The sequence below is a fragment of the Podarcis cretensis genome (assembly GCF_951804945.1).
Source record: "Podarcis cretensis genome assembly, chromosome: 9".
In the NCBI taxonomy this organism is placed as follows: Eukaryota; Metazoa; Chordata; class Lepidosauria; order Squamata; family Lacertidae; genus Podarcis; species Podarcis cretensis.
In genome coordinates this window covers 5636475-5652829 of record NC_137178.1, presented here as the reverse complement: position 1 = coordinate 5652829, position 16355 = coordinate 5636475, and the positions used below count along the sequence as shown (strand labels likewise).

Sequence of the window (16355 nt, the reverse complement as noted above, 5' to 3'; positions counted from 1 at the left end):
TCTGGTGAACCGGGTTTGCATCTCCGCTCCTCCACATGCAGCTGCTGGGTGACCTTGGGCCAGTCACACTTCTCCGAAGTCTCTCAGCCCCACTCACCTCACAGAGTGTTTGTTGTGGGGGAGGAAGGAAAAGGAGATTGTTAGCCGCTTTGAGACTCCTTCGGGTAGTGATAAAGCGGGATATCAAATCCAAAACTCTTCTTCTCTTCTCTTCTGTTACTCCGTTCTTTTTCGGAGATGTGTGTCTGCTTGCAGGGCTGAAGAGAATCGCCAAGAACGAAGTGGGAGCAAACATTGCTCCAGAACCGTGTGGTTCACGGTTTTAAGCAGGCAGAGCCGTCTCCTTCCAAGGCACAAAAATCTTTCCATCTGCTTGGAAGCAGAAAGCTTGGCGATGCTTTAGTCAAGCTGAGATCACGCCGCCCGGGTGAAGATGGAAGGGTCATTAGCAGCTTCGAGTGGCCTTCGGGAGACTCCTTCACCCAGATAAAGCTTGGGAATATGTCACTCCCCCAAAATAATTTAAAATCATCTAAAGCAAAACACCTGCTTTTATCAGGAGCCTGCCCTCGATGCATCATTTGCCAATACAGAAGTGAATTTTAGTGGGGGGAATGGCGAGAGAGAAAAGTGACTCAGAATATAAGAAACTAATTTAGTTCCAGAAGCTGATCTTGGGCATTTTTCCTGAGCCAGGATGAACAGTTCTGAAACAGGTGAAATATTTATAGGGTTTTTGCTTCCCCTAAATTCATTTTCATTTTGTTGTTTTTTAGTCGTTGAGTCATGTCTGACTCTTGGTGACCCCATGGACCAGAGCATGCCAGGCACTCCTGTCTTCCACTGCCTCCCGCAGTTTGATCAAACTCATGCTGGTAGCTTCGAGAACACTGTCCCACCATCTCGTCCTCTGTCGTCCCCTTCTCCTTGTGCCCTCCATCTTTCCCAACATCAGGGTCTTTTCCAGGGAGTCTTCTCTTCTCATGAGGTAAGCCTCAGCTTCAGGATCTGTCCTTCCAGTGAGCACTCAGGGCTGATTTCCTTCAGAATAGATAGGTTGGATCTTCTTGCAGTCCATGGGACTCTCAAAAATCTCCTCCAGCACCAGAATTCAAAAGCATCAATTCTTCGGCGACCAGCCTTCGTTAGGCTCTCACTTCCATAAATCTGTTTATTCCTCTGTGAGCCTTAGGTTTCACTTTTTTCAATTTTAAACACTTCTCTGTTTTCTCCTGAACTAACTTCCGATTTGTGCCATTTGGGATCCTATTCAACTGCTTCATCTTTCTCAACTTTCCTCATTCGTCCACACAGGATATAATCCAACCCCGCTCCTTAATCTTCAGGTTGAACTGCTATAAGGCAGTTTAGTAACCCTTTAACTAGTTTGAACTGATGGAAGGGGTTTTTCTGGAGGTTTTGAATCAGGGCATAATAACAATTTTTTTAATTAAAAAAACTTTATTTGCTAGTCTAACAATGCTTTCCCTTTTCCCTTTACAAATCGCTCTCCTCCGTTTCATTCATGCATTATTTTCTCTCCTTGTATTTCAGATATCGCTTGGGTGCGTTTATCTTCATTGTTCCTGTGCTGCGATTTATGCAAATCTTTCAAATCCATTTTGTTTCTGGTCTGACTCGGGTGCATTTGCGATTGCAACCACTGGCTCACGGGAGCAAATTCACTGGTGCAAAATCTTAGAATCTGTTTCCATGCATCTGCGTGGCAATGCCACGTTGCGGCAGACTATCTATTGTACTTTTCGGAGAATTTATCTTTCTGCACCGTATAGAAAGACAGGGCAAGGGGGCAGGTACAGTGGTACAGTGGTATGCTTCAGGTTACATACGCTTCAGGTTACAGACTCCGCTAACCCAGAAATAGTGCTTCAGGTTAAGAACTTTGCTTCAGGATGAGAACAGAAATCGTGCTCCAGCGGCGCAGCGGCAGCGGGAGGCCCCATTAGCTAAAGTGGTGCTTCAGGCTAAGAACAGTTTCAGGTTAAGAACGGACCTCCAGGACGAATTAAGTACTTAACCCGAGGTAACACTGTATTCCTGCCTGTCTCCAGAGTCTCTGACACTTCACCAGACAAAGACAGAGTCAGGCCCAGAACAGCAAGAACAAAACCAGCTGCTTTGGAAAGCACAGTTCCTTTCATACTGCTTTCCTAGCTAGCAACCTCAGGTAGGTGACAGAACGCAGGCCATTAAGGTTAAGGCAGCTGCTCCAGCAAGCAGCCCTGTCTTTTTCTCCCCTGCAGAAGTGCTGCCGTGGATAGCTCCTCGTGGTTGCACAATCAAGAGAGCGACAAAGTACAGGGAGAATGAATGAGCAAGCAAGTCACACAAATCAATTAGCTCTGGCTGAGGAGGATTATACAGTATTTTTCCGTGTATAACATGCCCCCATACAAGACTACCTATATTTTGCAGGAGTCAAATTTAAGAAAATGGGGAGGGGGGAGATGGCCCAGAGTTGTTGAGCTTTGAACTTTTTGGGGGGATGATTGCCCAGAGTTTTTGGGATAATAATAATAATAATAATAATAATAATAATAATAATTTATTTGTATCCCGCCCATCTGGCTGGGTTTCCCCAGCCACTCTGGGCAGCGTCCAACAAAGACCAAAAATACACTAAAATGTCACACATTAAAAACTTGCCTGAACAGGGCTGCCTTCAGATGTCTTCTGAATGTCATGTAGTTTATCTCTTTTGCATCTGATGGAAGGGCGTTCCACAGTGTGGGTGCCACTACCAAGAAAGCCCTCTGCCTGTAACTTTGCTTCTTGCAATGAGGGAACTGCCAGAAGGCCCTCTGCGCTGGACCTCAGTGGGCACTGATGGGAGTTGGGGTTCAGCAGCATCATTAGGTCACCTAGGAAATTTTCAAGGTGGGCATGAAGGCGATGGTCGATGTGTTTGTTCTCCGCAACCATCAACAAAGAGATACACTACTTTAATGATGGAGATTCTACTTGGTCCATAAGAATTACCGCCCAATGATAGACCCATCTTTCATGATGTGGTCATCAGCAAGTGTTACGGGTCAGGCCCAAGGGTGCCCATCTCATCCAGCACCCTGTTCGCCCAGTGGTTAACCAGAGGCGGGTGGCACTGTGGTCTAAACCACTGAGCCTCTTGGGCTTGCCGATCGGAAGGTTGACGGTTCGAATCCCCGCGATGGAGTGAGCTCCCGTTGCTCTGTCCCAGCTCCTGCCAACCTAGCAGTTCGAAAGCACACCAGTGCAAGTAGATAAATAGGTACCACTGCAGCAGAAAGGTAAACGGAATTTCCATGCGCTCTGGTTTCTGCCACAGTGTTCCGTTGTGCCAGAAGCAGTTTAGTCCTGCTGGCCACATGACCCAGAAAGCTGTCTGTGGACAAACGCCGGCTCCCTCGGCCTGAAAGCGAGATGAGCGCCACAACTCCATAGTTGCCTTTGACTGGACTTAACCATCCATCCGGGGGTCCTTTACCTTTTTTTAAAAAAAAACACACAACCAGATGCCCATTATTGGAAGTGCACAAGAGCCCTCTCTCCTCCTGTGGTTTCCAGCACAGGTGAGGCGACCAGAACTGCAGACAGTTTTCCAAATGTGGTTGCACTACAGATTTGTATCCCTGCGTTAGGATTCTGGCACCATTATTCACAGTTCCTTTTATAATGATCCCCAGCACCGAACTTGCCTTGTTCAGAGCTGCTCCCAGTGCGTTGACATGTTCATCAAGATATCTCCAAGGTCTCATTCCTGGTCCATCACCGCCAGCTCAGAACCCATTTGCATATATGCAAAATTAAGGTTCCGGCCCCCATCACTTTACATTTGTCTACACTGAATTGCATTCGCCGTTTTACCGCCCATCCACTTAATTTGAAAAGAGGTCCTTTTGGTGATCTTTGCCACCTCCTTTTCTTTCAGCGACCCCAAATGATGTGGCTCTTGCACATTCCTGCACATTCCCCTGCTCTCCATTTTTTCCAACGTTAAACATGGTCTCTTCCATCCATGGTCCAGCGCAGCGGCGGAGGATCTGCTGGGGCCAAACGAGCAGGGATTTCCCCTCCAACCTCATGCCAGAGTTTCCTAGGAAATGGGGCTGTTTACTGCTAATTCTGGAATTTATTGGCTAGCTCTGCCTTCCCAAAAGGCAGCCAGGATTGCAGTTTCTGGGCCAGCTGGCTGGACACACACGCCAAACAAATGTCCTTAATGGTGCTTTTGTGCCAAAATGCATTCAGTGCCAAGGGTGGCTGTTTTGTTTTTATTGTTGTGAGTAAACGCTGGCTGCACGCTCCTTCCCTAAAAGAGCTAATGTGGGACGCAGGCCCTTTTTCACAGCAAGAGGGTATCCCTCCCAGGCAAAAGCCAGAACATCTTGAACTTCTTTCACACATCTTGATTTCTCCCAACAGAGAGGTCACATCTATGTTACCGTTTAAGAGAGAAGGAGAGAATAAAATCTGTCAGCATTTACGAGTTCTGTTTTCCCACGAGGAAAACCTCCCAATACAAACAGTGGAACACAATCTGCAACGCCGCAGTTAAGAGTGTCGGAATAGGACCTGGGAGAGCAGGGTTCGAATCCCCACTCGGCCCCATGATGCTCACTGGGGGGACCTTGGAGACCAGCCGCTGCTTCTCAGCCTAGCCCACCTCACAAGGTTGTTGCTGGCATATAATGAGGAGAGAACTGTGTACACTACTTTGAGCTCCTTGGAAAGAAAGGTGGTATATAAATATAATTAATTAATTGTTTCATTCTTACTCTTATTTAACACCTTTGGGATGTAAGAAAGCATCATTTTCCATTCCACCCTGCTTCCGTTCCACTGCAGCTGGTATTACACCAAAATGTACATTATTTGTCTCGCTGTCCACTGTGGCCAAATTACGTAAATTACATAATGTACAGAATGAACAAGGTAAATTATGTTGTCAATAAGTCATTCCACAGCATTCATTTCAATGCAGAGAAAATGCAATGCAAAGGGGGTGAGGACATAATGAAATACGCTCGGGTTGTGAATGTGATCCGTGCGGGAAGCACGTTCGCAACCCGCAGTGTTCGCAACCAGCAGCGCCGCATGTTCGCATGCGCAGGTCGCGATTCAGCGCTTCTGTGCATGCGCAAAGCGCCGAAACCCTGAAGTAACCAGTTCCGGTACTTCCAGGTTCGGCGCGGTGCACAACCCGAAATCATACAACCTGAAGGGTCTGTAAACCGAGGTACGACTGTATGTTGAATTACTTTTTAACTTCTTTTTTAAAAGCTTTTTGTATTTCATCTCTGTGGTTCTAATTTGTGTAAGCCACTTTGAGTCCCAGTCTGGGGGGAAACAGGATATAAATAACAACAACAACAACAACAACAACAACAACAACAGAGTATCATTTGCATAATTGATTGCATTATGGATATGGAATGAATAAGCGAACAGCCACAAATTCAATTCCTGTTTTCATCAGAAATGAATGACATCTCCCCCCACAGTCGATAAAACATCTAGTGCTGAATTTCAACAAAACAGTGGTACATCCGGTTACGAACGCTTCGGGTTACTTCGAGTTACAAACTCCGCTAACCCAGAAATAGTACCTCGGGTTGAGAACTTTGCCCCAGGATGAGAACGGAAATCGCGTGCCGGCGGCGCGGTGGCAGCGGGAGGCCCCATTAGTGAAAGCGCGCCTCAGGTTAAGAACGGTTTCGGGTTAAGAACGGATCTCCGGAACGAATTAAGTTTGTAACCTGAAGTACCACTGTAATCTCACAGAACACGGGTCCTGCCTTCCCTGCGGGAGAGCGGCATTGCAGTGCACCTTTGTGTAAGGAGGGGAAAAAACCAAGTAAATCAGACCTACTCCCAGTTCTGTTGGAGGGGAGGTAGTGTTGGCACTCTGCCAAAGACACTCTACTCTGCACATGTTTAAAGAACTTCAAACATAACCCCTTCAAGGAGTTTCATGGGGGAGATTGCCAAGAAGCAGGCAAAAGCAGTGCCAAGAAGAAGTGTTGCCAGGGTGAAACCCATGGCCCAGGACTAGGAAGAGCGTCTGGGTATGCAAGTGGGACACACGAAAGCAGCTAGGTGTGCCCAATGTCATATGCGTGGGCGAGAATGTGCAGAACCTCTGGAGATGTTGCGGTGGCGCATGCCGTTCCCAGTGAGTGACCGATCATTCGATAGCAGCAGCAGCACAGAGGAGGGCTGATTGATACTGCGTCAGTCCGTGGCTTCCGCAAAGGGGCTTAAAGGGCAGGGCTTACGTCAGACAAAAGCTTTGCTGGGTTAATAGTTTCAGCTGCTTCGGGGTAGATCAGATGTAAGCCGCAGTGGTGAACGAGCCCTAAAAACCGTGACCTTAAGAAATGTACAGAAAAATCCCCTTTCTGCCCAGGCAGTCGCCATCAGCACAGGAGCAGATCAGAAAGAGGCAGCGTCCACTTAGGATGCTCTGGTTATCTCCCGCTTGGACTACTGCAATGCGCTCTATGTGGGGCTACCTTTGAAGGTGACCCGGAAACAACTAATCCAGAATGCGGCAGGGAGACTGGTGACTGGGGGCAGCCGCCGAGACCATATAACACCGGTCCTGAAAGTCCTACGTTGGCTCCCAGTACGTTTCCGAGCACAATTCAAAATGTTGGTCCTGACCTTTAAAGCCCTAAATGGCCTTGGCCCAGTATACCTGAGGGAGCATCTCCACCCCCATCGTTCTGCCCAGACACTGCGGTCCAGCTCCAAGGGCCCTCCCTGCAAGATGTGAGACAACAGGGAACCAGACAGAGGGCCTTCTCGGTAGCGGCACCCATCCTGTGGAAAGCCCTCCCACCAGATGTCAAGGAAACAAACAACTATCTGACTTTTAGAAGACATCTGAAGGCAACCCTGTTTAGGGAAGTTTTTTTAATGTTTGATGATTTATTGTATTTTTAATATTTTGTTGGAAGCCGCCCAAAGTGGGTGGGGAAATATATTACAGTGGTGCCTCGCAAGACGAATGCCTCGCAAGACAGAAAACCCGCTAGACGAAAGGGTTTTCCGTTTTGGAGGTGCTTTGCAAAACGAATTTCCTATGGGCTTGCTTCGCAAGACGAAAATGTCTTGCGAGTTCCTGCGGGGTTTTTTTCCTCCCCCCCCCCCCTTTTTCTAAGCTGCTAAGCCGCTTATCCGCTTATCCGCTAAGCCGCTAATAGCGCTAATCCGCTAAGCCGTCAATGGGCTTGCTTCGCAAGACGAAAAAACCGCTAGACGAAGAGACTCGCGGAACGGATTAATTTCGTCTTGCAAGGCACCACTGTATTATTATTATTATTATTATTATTATTATTATTATTATTTAAGAGAGGAGAGATAGCACAAAATCTTCCTCTGGGGGCATCTCCGTGACCCAACACAGGCAAGGAGGGTTTGCAAATGCAAGATCATCTGTTGGCAACGGAGACCTGGAGATGCACATAGTTAGTTGAAGGTGCTTTTCCTGTCCTGAGAAGCTGGGTGCATGAAAAATGCAGAAGAAGACATTCACATTCGGATTCCAGATGCTGTATCTGCCACACCTGTGTTCCACTTGGTTTACAGGGCAAGGTTTGGAGGAGGTTCATTATATTATTTAAGGAAGTGAACTCGACATGAATGCACAATTAGAAAACAGCTGTCACAGAGAGCTGTCACACTTAGCAATTACAGGGAACATCTACCGTGCCCTGTCACATGGTGCTGAGTGCATGTACCATGACCGCCTTGTGGCACGCTCTCTGCCCTTTGCACAATGCAAATGCATGGCAATTTGTGGCGTCGAAAACCGGTTCTCAGCTAGGGATATGCAAAACCCCTTGAGACATTTTGAGGGTGTTTCAGCTCCCCTTCGTATGCTTTGCTAAAGAAGACACACCAAAAAACATGACTTAGAATTTTGCAGCAAGTGGATTTGCCGTGTCAACTCCGCTGTCTACTAAACAGCCCTTAAGTTCCTAACACATCCAGGACCTGGGGTGCAAGGAGGCAGCAGTTTCTGTCCCGTCCTTTTTAATTTGAAATCGGCGCTCTTTCCATCGTGCTGTGGTTCGGCTTCTGCAAAAACGTACGTTACTCGTCTTGCTATCTTGCTATTGAAAAAGATTTCAATACAGTCATAGCTCCGGTATGACCCAGAAGTACCAGAACGGGTTATTTCCAGGTTTCAGTGGTCGCACATGCGCAGAAGCGCTAAATCACACTTTGCGCATGCACAGAAGTGCAGAATCGTAACCCGTGTGTGCGCAGACGCACCGCTGCGGGTTGCGAACGTGCATCCCACACAGATCACATTCGCGTCCACTGTAATGGCAATTGATGTCAATGCATTTCAGTGGAATGGAAATGTCAGAAACAATGCGCAACACAACATAATTATTGATGGAGTCATCATGGACTAAAAAAAACCAGTGACCATATCTGCTTGCGTGATTTCCATTCCTGACCTCAAGACAAACGTAAAAACCCTGGCAACGTCCACTCCCATTTCAGTTTCCAACAGAATTCTCCAACATTCAAATACGCTTTGCAGGAGAACGCATTACAATTCAGAGCACCCCCCCCGACTCCACAGACAAGAAATCCCAGGGCGTTTCAACTGCTTGAGTCACTCGCAGAGCACTGTGTTTCCGCGTGGAACTGCGAATGACGAGATTGCTTGTGCCAGGAGGACAAAGAGGTGATACACGAGCCCATGAGCTTGGCAGGCATTTCTGAGTCTTCCAGCTCACCCCGGCCTGTGACTCATCCTGCGCACATGTAGGCTTCATATACGCCGAGCATTTAAAGTATGCGACTTCACCCAAAGAAACCTGGGAGCTGGCATCTGTGTAGAAATTGTAGCTCTGCGAGTGGCAAACTACACTTCCCTAGATTCTAGGGGGCGGGTGCTTTAAATGCAGGGCGGGCACGTGGAGCTTTAGTCAGTACCAGGAAGGAAGAGTCCGTCAGAAAATGGCCCCAAGGATCCCTGGGATCTGTAGTTTGTTCAGGGTGCTGGGAATTGTAGCTTTATGAAGCATAAAGTACAGCTCCCAGGATTCTTTGGGTGAATTTATGTTATTAAAATGTGTGTTAAAGGCATGGTTTGTACGCCGCCAGTAAAGTAACGAAAGGCTGAAGCGAGTTCAAGAGTTGGCAAGCTAGGATTAATGGGTGGGCTGGTGGGCAGTAGATCCCCTGCTTCTTAATGACAGGCTGTGGTCAATCTGTGCAGGGGGAGAAGGCACTCTGCCCATGCTTTAAGGTGCTCTCTTCCTGTATCGATTATTCTATTATCGGGTACCATGGAAAGAAAGGCTTTCCACAGCTACAGGACTGTCTTCACAAAGAAGCTCCCTCTCTTCCCATTTTGGAAGAGATGCAAAACTTTCTTTTCATAAGGTGCTTTTTAACAAACTGACTTCTTCTGCTGCAACGGTCTCGTTCTGCCAATATCTTCTTAATGATTGGAGAAAATACCAGGTGTTAAGTGTCAAATGCTGCCTGTGTTCTATATGTGTGTGTTGTCCTTCTGCCTGCCCTGTTATATTTTGAGTAACTCCAATGAGTTCAAAAGGCAGTAAAATCCAAACCTAACGGGTTGCCTGAAGAATAGGGACGTGGGATTTTGTGTTGCCCTAGGAATAGACTGGATTTTCACCTTGTCTTAGAAAAATTGATGTTATAAGTTCCCCCCAATTTTATTTTGGCTTTAAAGGTAAGAGTTTCTTTGATTTAAAGGTATTTCTGGACGGCTTAATATTCTAGTAATTTCTAAGCGTGCACAAACAAAACAAAGCCATAATTTTTAAAAAGCAAAACAGGGATAAATACAGAAATCCAGCCAAGACGTCTAGTTTCTCCACATCACACACCTCTATCATAAACCTGCTTACTTGCCTTCTCTCTAAATTAAAAAAAAAGCCCCAAACTTTGCTACCTGTCCATGCAGGGAAGCCCCTTTGATAGTTTTGTTTGCCTTTTCCTGCTGCCTCCAGTTCCCTTGGAAAGACTCAAGGCCTGAACAAGCTGTTTTTGGAACAACTCAGAGCAGACACGCCATGTCAGAGCCCCCACAGCTATTTTCCCACCGTCGCACGGCAGAATCGTGGACTTGGCTCCGACGCCGAAGGCCCCGGTTTATCAGGAAGCCCTTTCCACACGCCCTGACCCCACGGCACATCCCCAGGGCTGGAGCCACCTCCCAGGTGCTGGAACCGCAGGGGACGAGTCCCATTCAACTGTCAAGGGAATGCTGCAGAACGGGATCTGCGGAGTCGATCAGAAAAAGCAAGAATCTCTTGGCTCCAGCCTTGCCTTCCGTACCCATCCTTGGTTTCCTTCTCCGTTGCAGCACTTAACAACCACCAGAGCCCCTCTTCCATACTTTCGCAGGTCATTAGCCTAGCAGAACATCACGTCTCCGGCCAAATTTTATTACGCCGTGTGCCCCAGCAGCCACTACCGTCTGTTAGTACACAGAGCTTTTTGGCATAGCAGGCAGGCAAAAATGCTTCCAGTTCCATCGCAACTATTCCGCATGTGTGTTTGTATTGGAGAGCTTTGACCGCAAGATACCATGTGGGGTTCAATGTTCTTGCATATGCTGTCTGCATTTATTCTTCTTTGGTGATCACTCATAGCTGAGTAAGATTGTCTTCCATGAACACGGTCTTAATTGTGAGTCCATAAGTGACTGTGGAGGCCAATTCTGGATCCACACGTCCTTCCACAGTGGGGACATTGATTTCCGGGCAGGAGCTGATCACGGTGTGGATTTGCCAGGTGTGCCTTCCTCTTAGCACGTTTCTCCCTTTCGTCCTGAGTTCAAGTGTCTTCAAAGCCCGTGACACCTTTGGTAAAGGCTGTTGTCCAATTGGAGCGCTCGCAGGCCAGTGCTTCCCAGTTGTTGGTGTTTATACTACAGTGGTACCTCAGGTTAAGAACTTAATTCATTCTGGAGGTCCGTTCTTAAACTGAAACTGTTCTTAACCTGAGGTACCACTTTAGCTAATGGAGCCTCCTGCTGCCGCCACACGATTTCTGTTCTCACCCTGAAGCAAAGTTCTTAACCTGAGGTACTATTTCTGGGTTACTATTTCTGTAACCTGAAGCATCTGTAACCCAAGATACCACTACATTTTTTTTAGATTTGCCTTGAGAGAGTCTTTAAACCTCTTTTGTTGACCACCAGCATTACGCTTTCCATTTTTAAGTTCGGAATAGAGTAGTTGCTTTGGAAGACGATAATCAGGCATCCGCACAACATGATTACCAGTGTCAAAGCTGTCTGTATATTCCTTATCTAGCAGCGCAACTGCATCTCTCCCCAGAAGAGAACTTTGCTTTCCCCCAATTTCCAGAAAGGTAGCTCTGCTGGTCTACAGCTGCCAAACCAGTCAAGAGTCTTGAGGCATCTTAAAAGGCACAATAAATTTATTACGGCAAACGTTTCTGTTGACCGGAGTCCACTTTCTCAGAAGCGCACCCTCGTTCACAAATGTTTATAGTGTGGATCTGTCCATTTTCGTTTCTCATTTTTCAAACATAGGCTCCATTTGCCTCATTTCTGCATCGCTTTCTGAATGTTTTATTTAAAATCCTCCCAGAGATTCCTCAGTGCTTTAGCATCCATTAATCCTAACACACATACTTTTCTTTGCAATTTTGCCCAACGTGCAGATTTTGCAAGTGAATTCCTCTAATACAGTGCATCTTCCTATGTTTTTCTCACTAATATATGCATTCTTAAGCACACATTCCCATAATATGCACATTTTTTATGGTTACAGAAGTGCAAAAACTATTTTGAAGAATAGTTGCATTTTGGTTCACATACCGCTTCAGGACACATGGATTAATTAGATTTGCAGCCAAATGCAAACAAGGCCCAATTCCTTTTTCTATCCTAGTCATAATACCATTCGTTCCTCTTTAGAAGTGACAAAATACCTTTCTGCTTTCAGTATTATGAACCAAGCTAACAAAATCAAAAGGCCCTTATATTTCAGATGTAAGATAAAAATAAATCGCTTACATAGCCCACTAAAAGCTTTGCAAGCTTGAACTTTGTATTCCTCAGGCAGCAGAGTTCAGACCGAAGAGGAAAACAGAAGTAGAGACTGATGTGTGTGCATCTGCATCCATCCAGATTCTGCATTCTTATATTTGTAAAAGATAAACCAAGTCTTTGCAGGGCATTAGAAATAGGAACTGGTCCAAAGATATGTTATCTGTCAAGATCTGATCCACAACACAGGACCAAAATAATTACTAATGTTCAGTTCTTTTTGTACAATCCCCAGTGCGTCACAGGGACACGGGTGGCACTGTGGGTTAAACCACAGAGCCTGGGACCTGCCAATCGGAAGGTTGGCGGTTCGAATCCCCGTGACGGGGTGAGCTCCCGTTGCTCGGTCCCTGCTCCTGCCAACCTAGCAGTTCGAAAGCACGTCAAAGTGCAAGTAGATAAATAGGTACCGCTCCAGCGGGAAGGTAAACGGCGTTTCCGTGCGCTGCTCTGGTTTGCCAGAAGCGGCTTCGTCATGCTGGCCACATGACCTGGAAGCTGTACGCCGGCTCCCTCAGCCAATAAAGCGAGATGAGCGCCACAACCCCACAGTCGGCCATGACTGGACCTAATGGTCAGGGGTCCCTTTACCTTTACCTTTAATGTTCAGTTGGGAAATGGTGGGCTTAAGCTTTTGGTAGGAACAGGTGAAGCAGCTGATTGAAAAGCGAGTTCCTCCTTGGAACAGATGCTCTCAAGGAAATGTAAGATAAAGGTAAAGGGACCCCTGACCATTAGGTCCTGTGGCGGATGACTCTGGGGTTGCGGCGTGCATCTCACAGAACTTCTGCTTTCCGGGCTGCAAAGAATGAAAGGAGCAACAAAAGTGCCCCAGCTCAAGTGGGTTATATAAAGCTTCCTTCGTTCAAGGCAGAATACGTCAACAGATGCTCGGAAAGCAGCTCTCACTAAGAGAAAAATGTAAATCTCATTGCCTATTCTCCCGTGCAAGAGCTGAATTTAAAGCTTCGCCATCCAGGGTCTCCTTGTCAACATCTCCTTTCTCTTTCCCTCCGTGCTATTTCGCTATGACTCAAACCGAGGGAATGCATGCCTGCTATTGCCGGAGGCATCCTTCGCTAGATAAGGAGGGTAGTTATTTTTAAACGCTCAAATGTACAGATGGACAATAAGAGGCTCCGAGTCCAAGATTTCCTGCTCTTAAACATAAAGTGCAGAGGCACGGCGCATATTCGGCAGAAGCAAAAAGGATGCTTGAAAATAGCCTTAATTGCACCTGGAAGCCACAACAGAAGAGGGGGAAAACAGAGTCATGCCCCAGTTACTGAAACACACGCAAACATTGGTTTTGTTTTTTCAGAACGAAAAGCATGTCACTATTTTTTTGTTCAAATTACTTCTCTCTCTCTCTCTCACGCACTCACACACAAATATTGAAAAATGGGAGGGATTTCACTTTACCCGATATTGTCACGAACATCGTGTCAGGGAGCGCTGGGACCCACGGCGCATGACGGTTGCAACTGGCGACCAGAGCGTGTGCCCCAAACAGCGAGAGGCAGCCTAACTTGCCAAGCCATCTTCCGTGCCAAAAGATGGACCCGAGAAGCCAAGAACCGTCCTCATCCTCAGCCGATGCCCACAAAGCAGATCTGCCAGTCATGTGCCACTCAGAGCCGTGTGCGAGCTCTGCTGAATTCTACTTCCGAACATTGAAAACAAGAATTGTCAGAGCCTGGGATGTGGTTTCGAGAAACCTTCATACTTCAGAACGTCGCCTTTTATCTCGCTGTCACAGCCTTAACAGCTGCTGACAGGTCGGAAGCAGCATACAGAACGCAGAAAACACTTGGTACATGCCAGCCTCAAACGACACTGAATCAAGAAGGGGATGTGTGTCGGAAAGCATTTTTTAAAAAGAGGGTGGGAGAGAATCAGAAGGTTTTGCTTCCCCAACTCGTTGAAAGAACAGCACTGTAGGTTCTCAATTCCTCTCATTCCATATGACATATTTCATGTTAAGAAAGTGCATCGGAACTGTGCATGCATTGCTGAAAACAATTTAGGTCTGGAGACCAGGATGGCTGCCTTCATAAACAACGACGCTGAAGTCCTGCTCTGCTGATGCATGCCGATGACATTTATGACTTAAGATCTGGTACCAATTGTTTTTAAATGAAATAGGCCTTTGTAACATAACTGTTAGGGACGCGGGTAGCACTGTGGGTTAAACCACAGAGCCTAGGACTTGCCGATCAGAAGGTTGGTGGTTCGAATCCCTGTGACGGGTGAGTGAGCTCCCATTGCTTGGTCCCTGCTCCTGCCAACCTAGCAGTTTGAAAGCACGTGCAAGTAGATAAATAGGTACTGCTCTGGCGGGAAGGTAAACGGCGTTTCCGTGCGCTGCTCTGGTTCGCCAGAAGCGGCTTAGTCATGCTGGCCACATGACCCGGAAGCTGTATGCCAGCTCCCCGGCCAATAAAGCGAGATGAGCGCCGCAACCCCAGAGTCAGCCACGACTGGACCTAATGGTCAGGGGTCCCTTTACCTTTACATTTAACGTAACTGTTGCCAGCCAACCCAAGTGGGAATGAATATTGTGCCGTTACTATGCTTTGCTCGCACCTGGCACCCGATATTGAAGGGCACAATGCGAAAGAACCAGGTCTGGCCTGATCCAGCGGACTTAGATTGAGACCCCAATTTCGCCTCCTTCGTCCTTTATTGCAGCAGTGGCTCACCTCTGAGCCTCCCCACGTGGCCGGACTACAACTCCCATCATCCTTGGCTACTAGCCCATGCAAGTGGGGGGTGATGGGAGTTGCAGTCCAGCAACATCTAGAGAGCCACGTTAGACACACACACACACACACACACACACACACACACACACCATAGTATGAGCTTCAGCTGTCCTACACACTTTGTCAGCTTCTACCACGGCTTCTACTATGAACAGGGCTGGCCTACAACTTCTTTAAAGAGCTGGGCCTTTTCTGTGGTGGCCCCCCAGTTGTGGAACGCTCCTCCCAGAGAAGCTTGCCTGGCACCACCATTGCACATCCTTAGGTTCCAGGCAAAAACATTCCTCTTTCCCCAGGAATATTAAATAATCTATAGCCTGTGAAAGTGTGCGTGACTATTTTATCATTATTATGCTTTCTCTCAATATGCCTCTTGTTATGTTTTTTATCACTGAAGTTCTGCAATGTGTTTTTAATGTTGTACACCACCTTGGGATCTTTTGATAAAGGGCAATATATAAACTGAATAAATATAAATAAACAACAGCACAAGACTGCCAGAAAATCCCACGGATCCTTAGACTACATAATATATTCAGATTGTGTTCTGCTAGAGGCAAGAGCGCAGAGGTTCCGGGGAGTGAATGATGGCAGCGATCGCTTGAGCACCATCAACTGTTTTAAGTGAGGAACTATTTAAATGCACTCTGAACGACTTGACACTCCGGAATCAAAAGCTCCCATGAATGCAGAACAATCCCACTTCTGAGCAAGCTCAGCCTAAAGCTGAAACTTCCAGAAATAAAAATTTTAAACCCTGTGGTTTCGTTTAAGTCTCACCACGACAAAACTGGTCTACACAGGATTGTTCCATCAAAGCTCTTATGGGCCAAGCATGTTTTTCCCCTATAGAAGATGAATGCCAGCTATTGAGTGCAGAACCGATTTCATGCTAATTCAGAAATGGGGAGAGCGGCACGACATGGGCAGCAGAGGACTCTTTGGGACTGGGGGGTATTGGTTGTTCTCGTTGATGTTGTGCCATGCATTTTTGTGATTTTACAGTGTGATCTTCTGGTGAAGGGTGGAATATAGATATTATTATCTTACCAAGAAGAAGAAGTGCCAGAACTCGCCATGAACACCTCTCCTGTTCTCTTAGAACGGCAATGGCACCCACCTTTATCAGGTAGATAAATAGGTACCACTCTGGCAGGAAGGTAAACGGCGTTTCTGTGTGCTGCTCTGGTTCGCCAGAAGCGGCTTAGTCATGCTGGCCACATGACCCGGAAGCTGTACGCCGGCTCCCTTGGGCTACAGAGTGAGATAAGCATGCAACTCCAGAGTCGGTCACGACTGGACCTAACAGTCAGGGGTCCCTTTTACTTATGGGTGGCATGCTTATTTAAGATATGAAAAGGTGAAAGTCCACAGGGGATTTCTTAATCACATCATAAGGAAATGAATATATAGAGTATGGGTAAAGTACAAGGAATTACTAGAACCTAAGACACCCTGGTGGATTTCACCTTTAGAAGCGATAACGGTAAACAAGAAAAACATGGAACAAAATT

The 16355-nt window shown here is 46.8% G+C and overlaps 1 protein-coding gene across 4 annotated transcripts in view; it reads right to left on the bottom strand.

Moving 5' to 3' along the window:
• SLC4A11 (solute carrier family 4 member 11) overlaps positions 1 to 16355 on the bottom strand; it is a 249849-nt gene that overhangs the window by 196958 nt on the left and 36536 nt on the right. Inside the window, exon 1 of one of the 4 annotated variants that reach the window (XM_079990776.1) lies at positions 13499 to 13836. The exons of 2 other annotated variants lie outside the window; for them this stretch is intronic. In XM_079990776.1, coding sequence (XP_079846902.1) covers positions 13499 to 13700 — 202 coding nt within the window. In that variant the 5' untranslated portion in view covers positions 13701 to 13836. Of the gene's footprint in view, positions 1 to 13498; positions 13837 to 16355 lie in introns of those variants that run through there. One more of the 4 variants, XM_079990777.1, reaches the window with a different exon arrangement.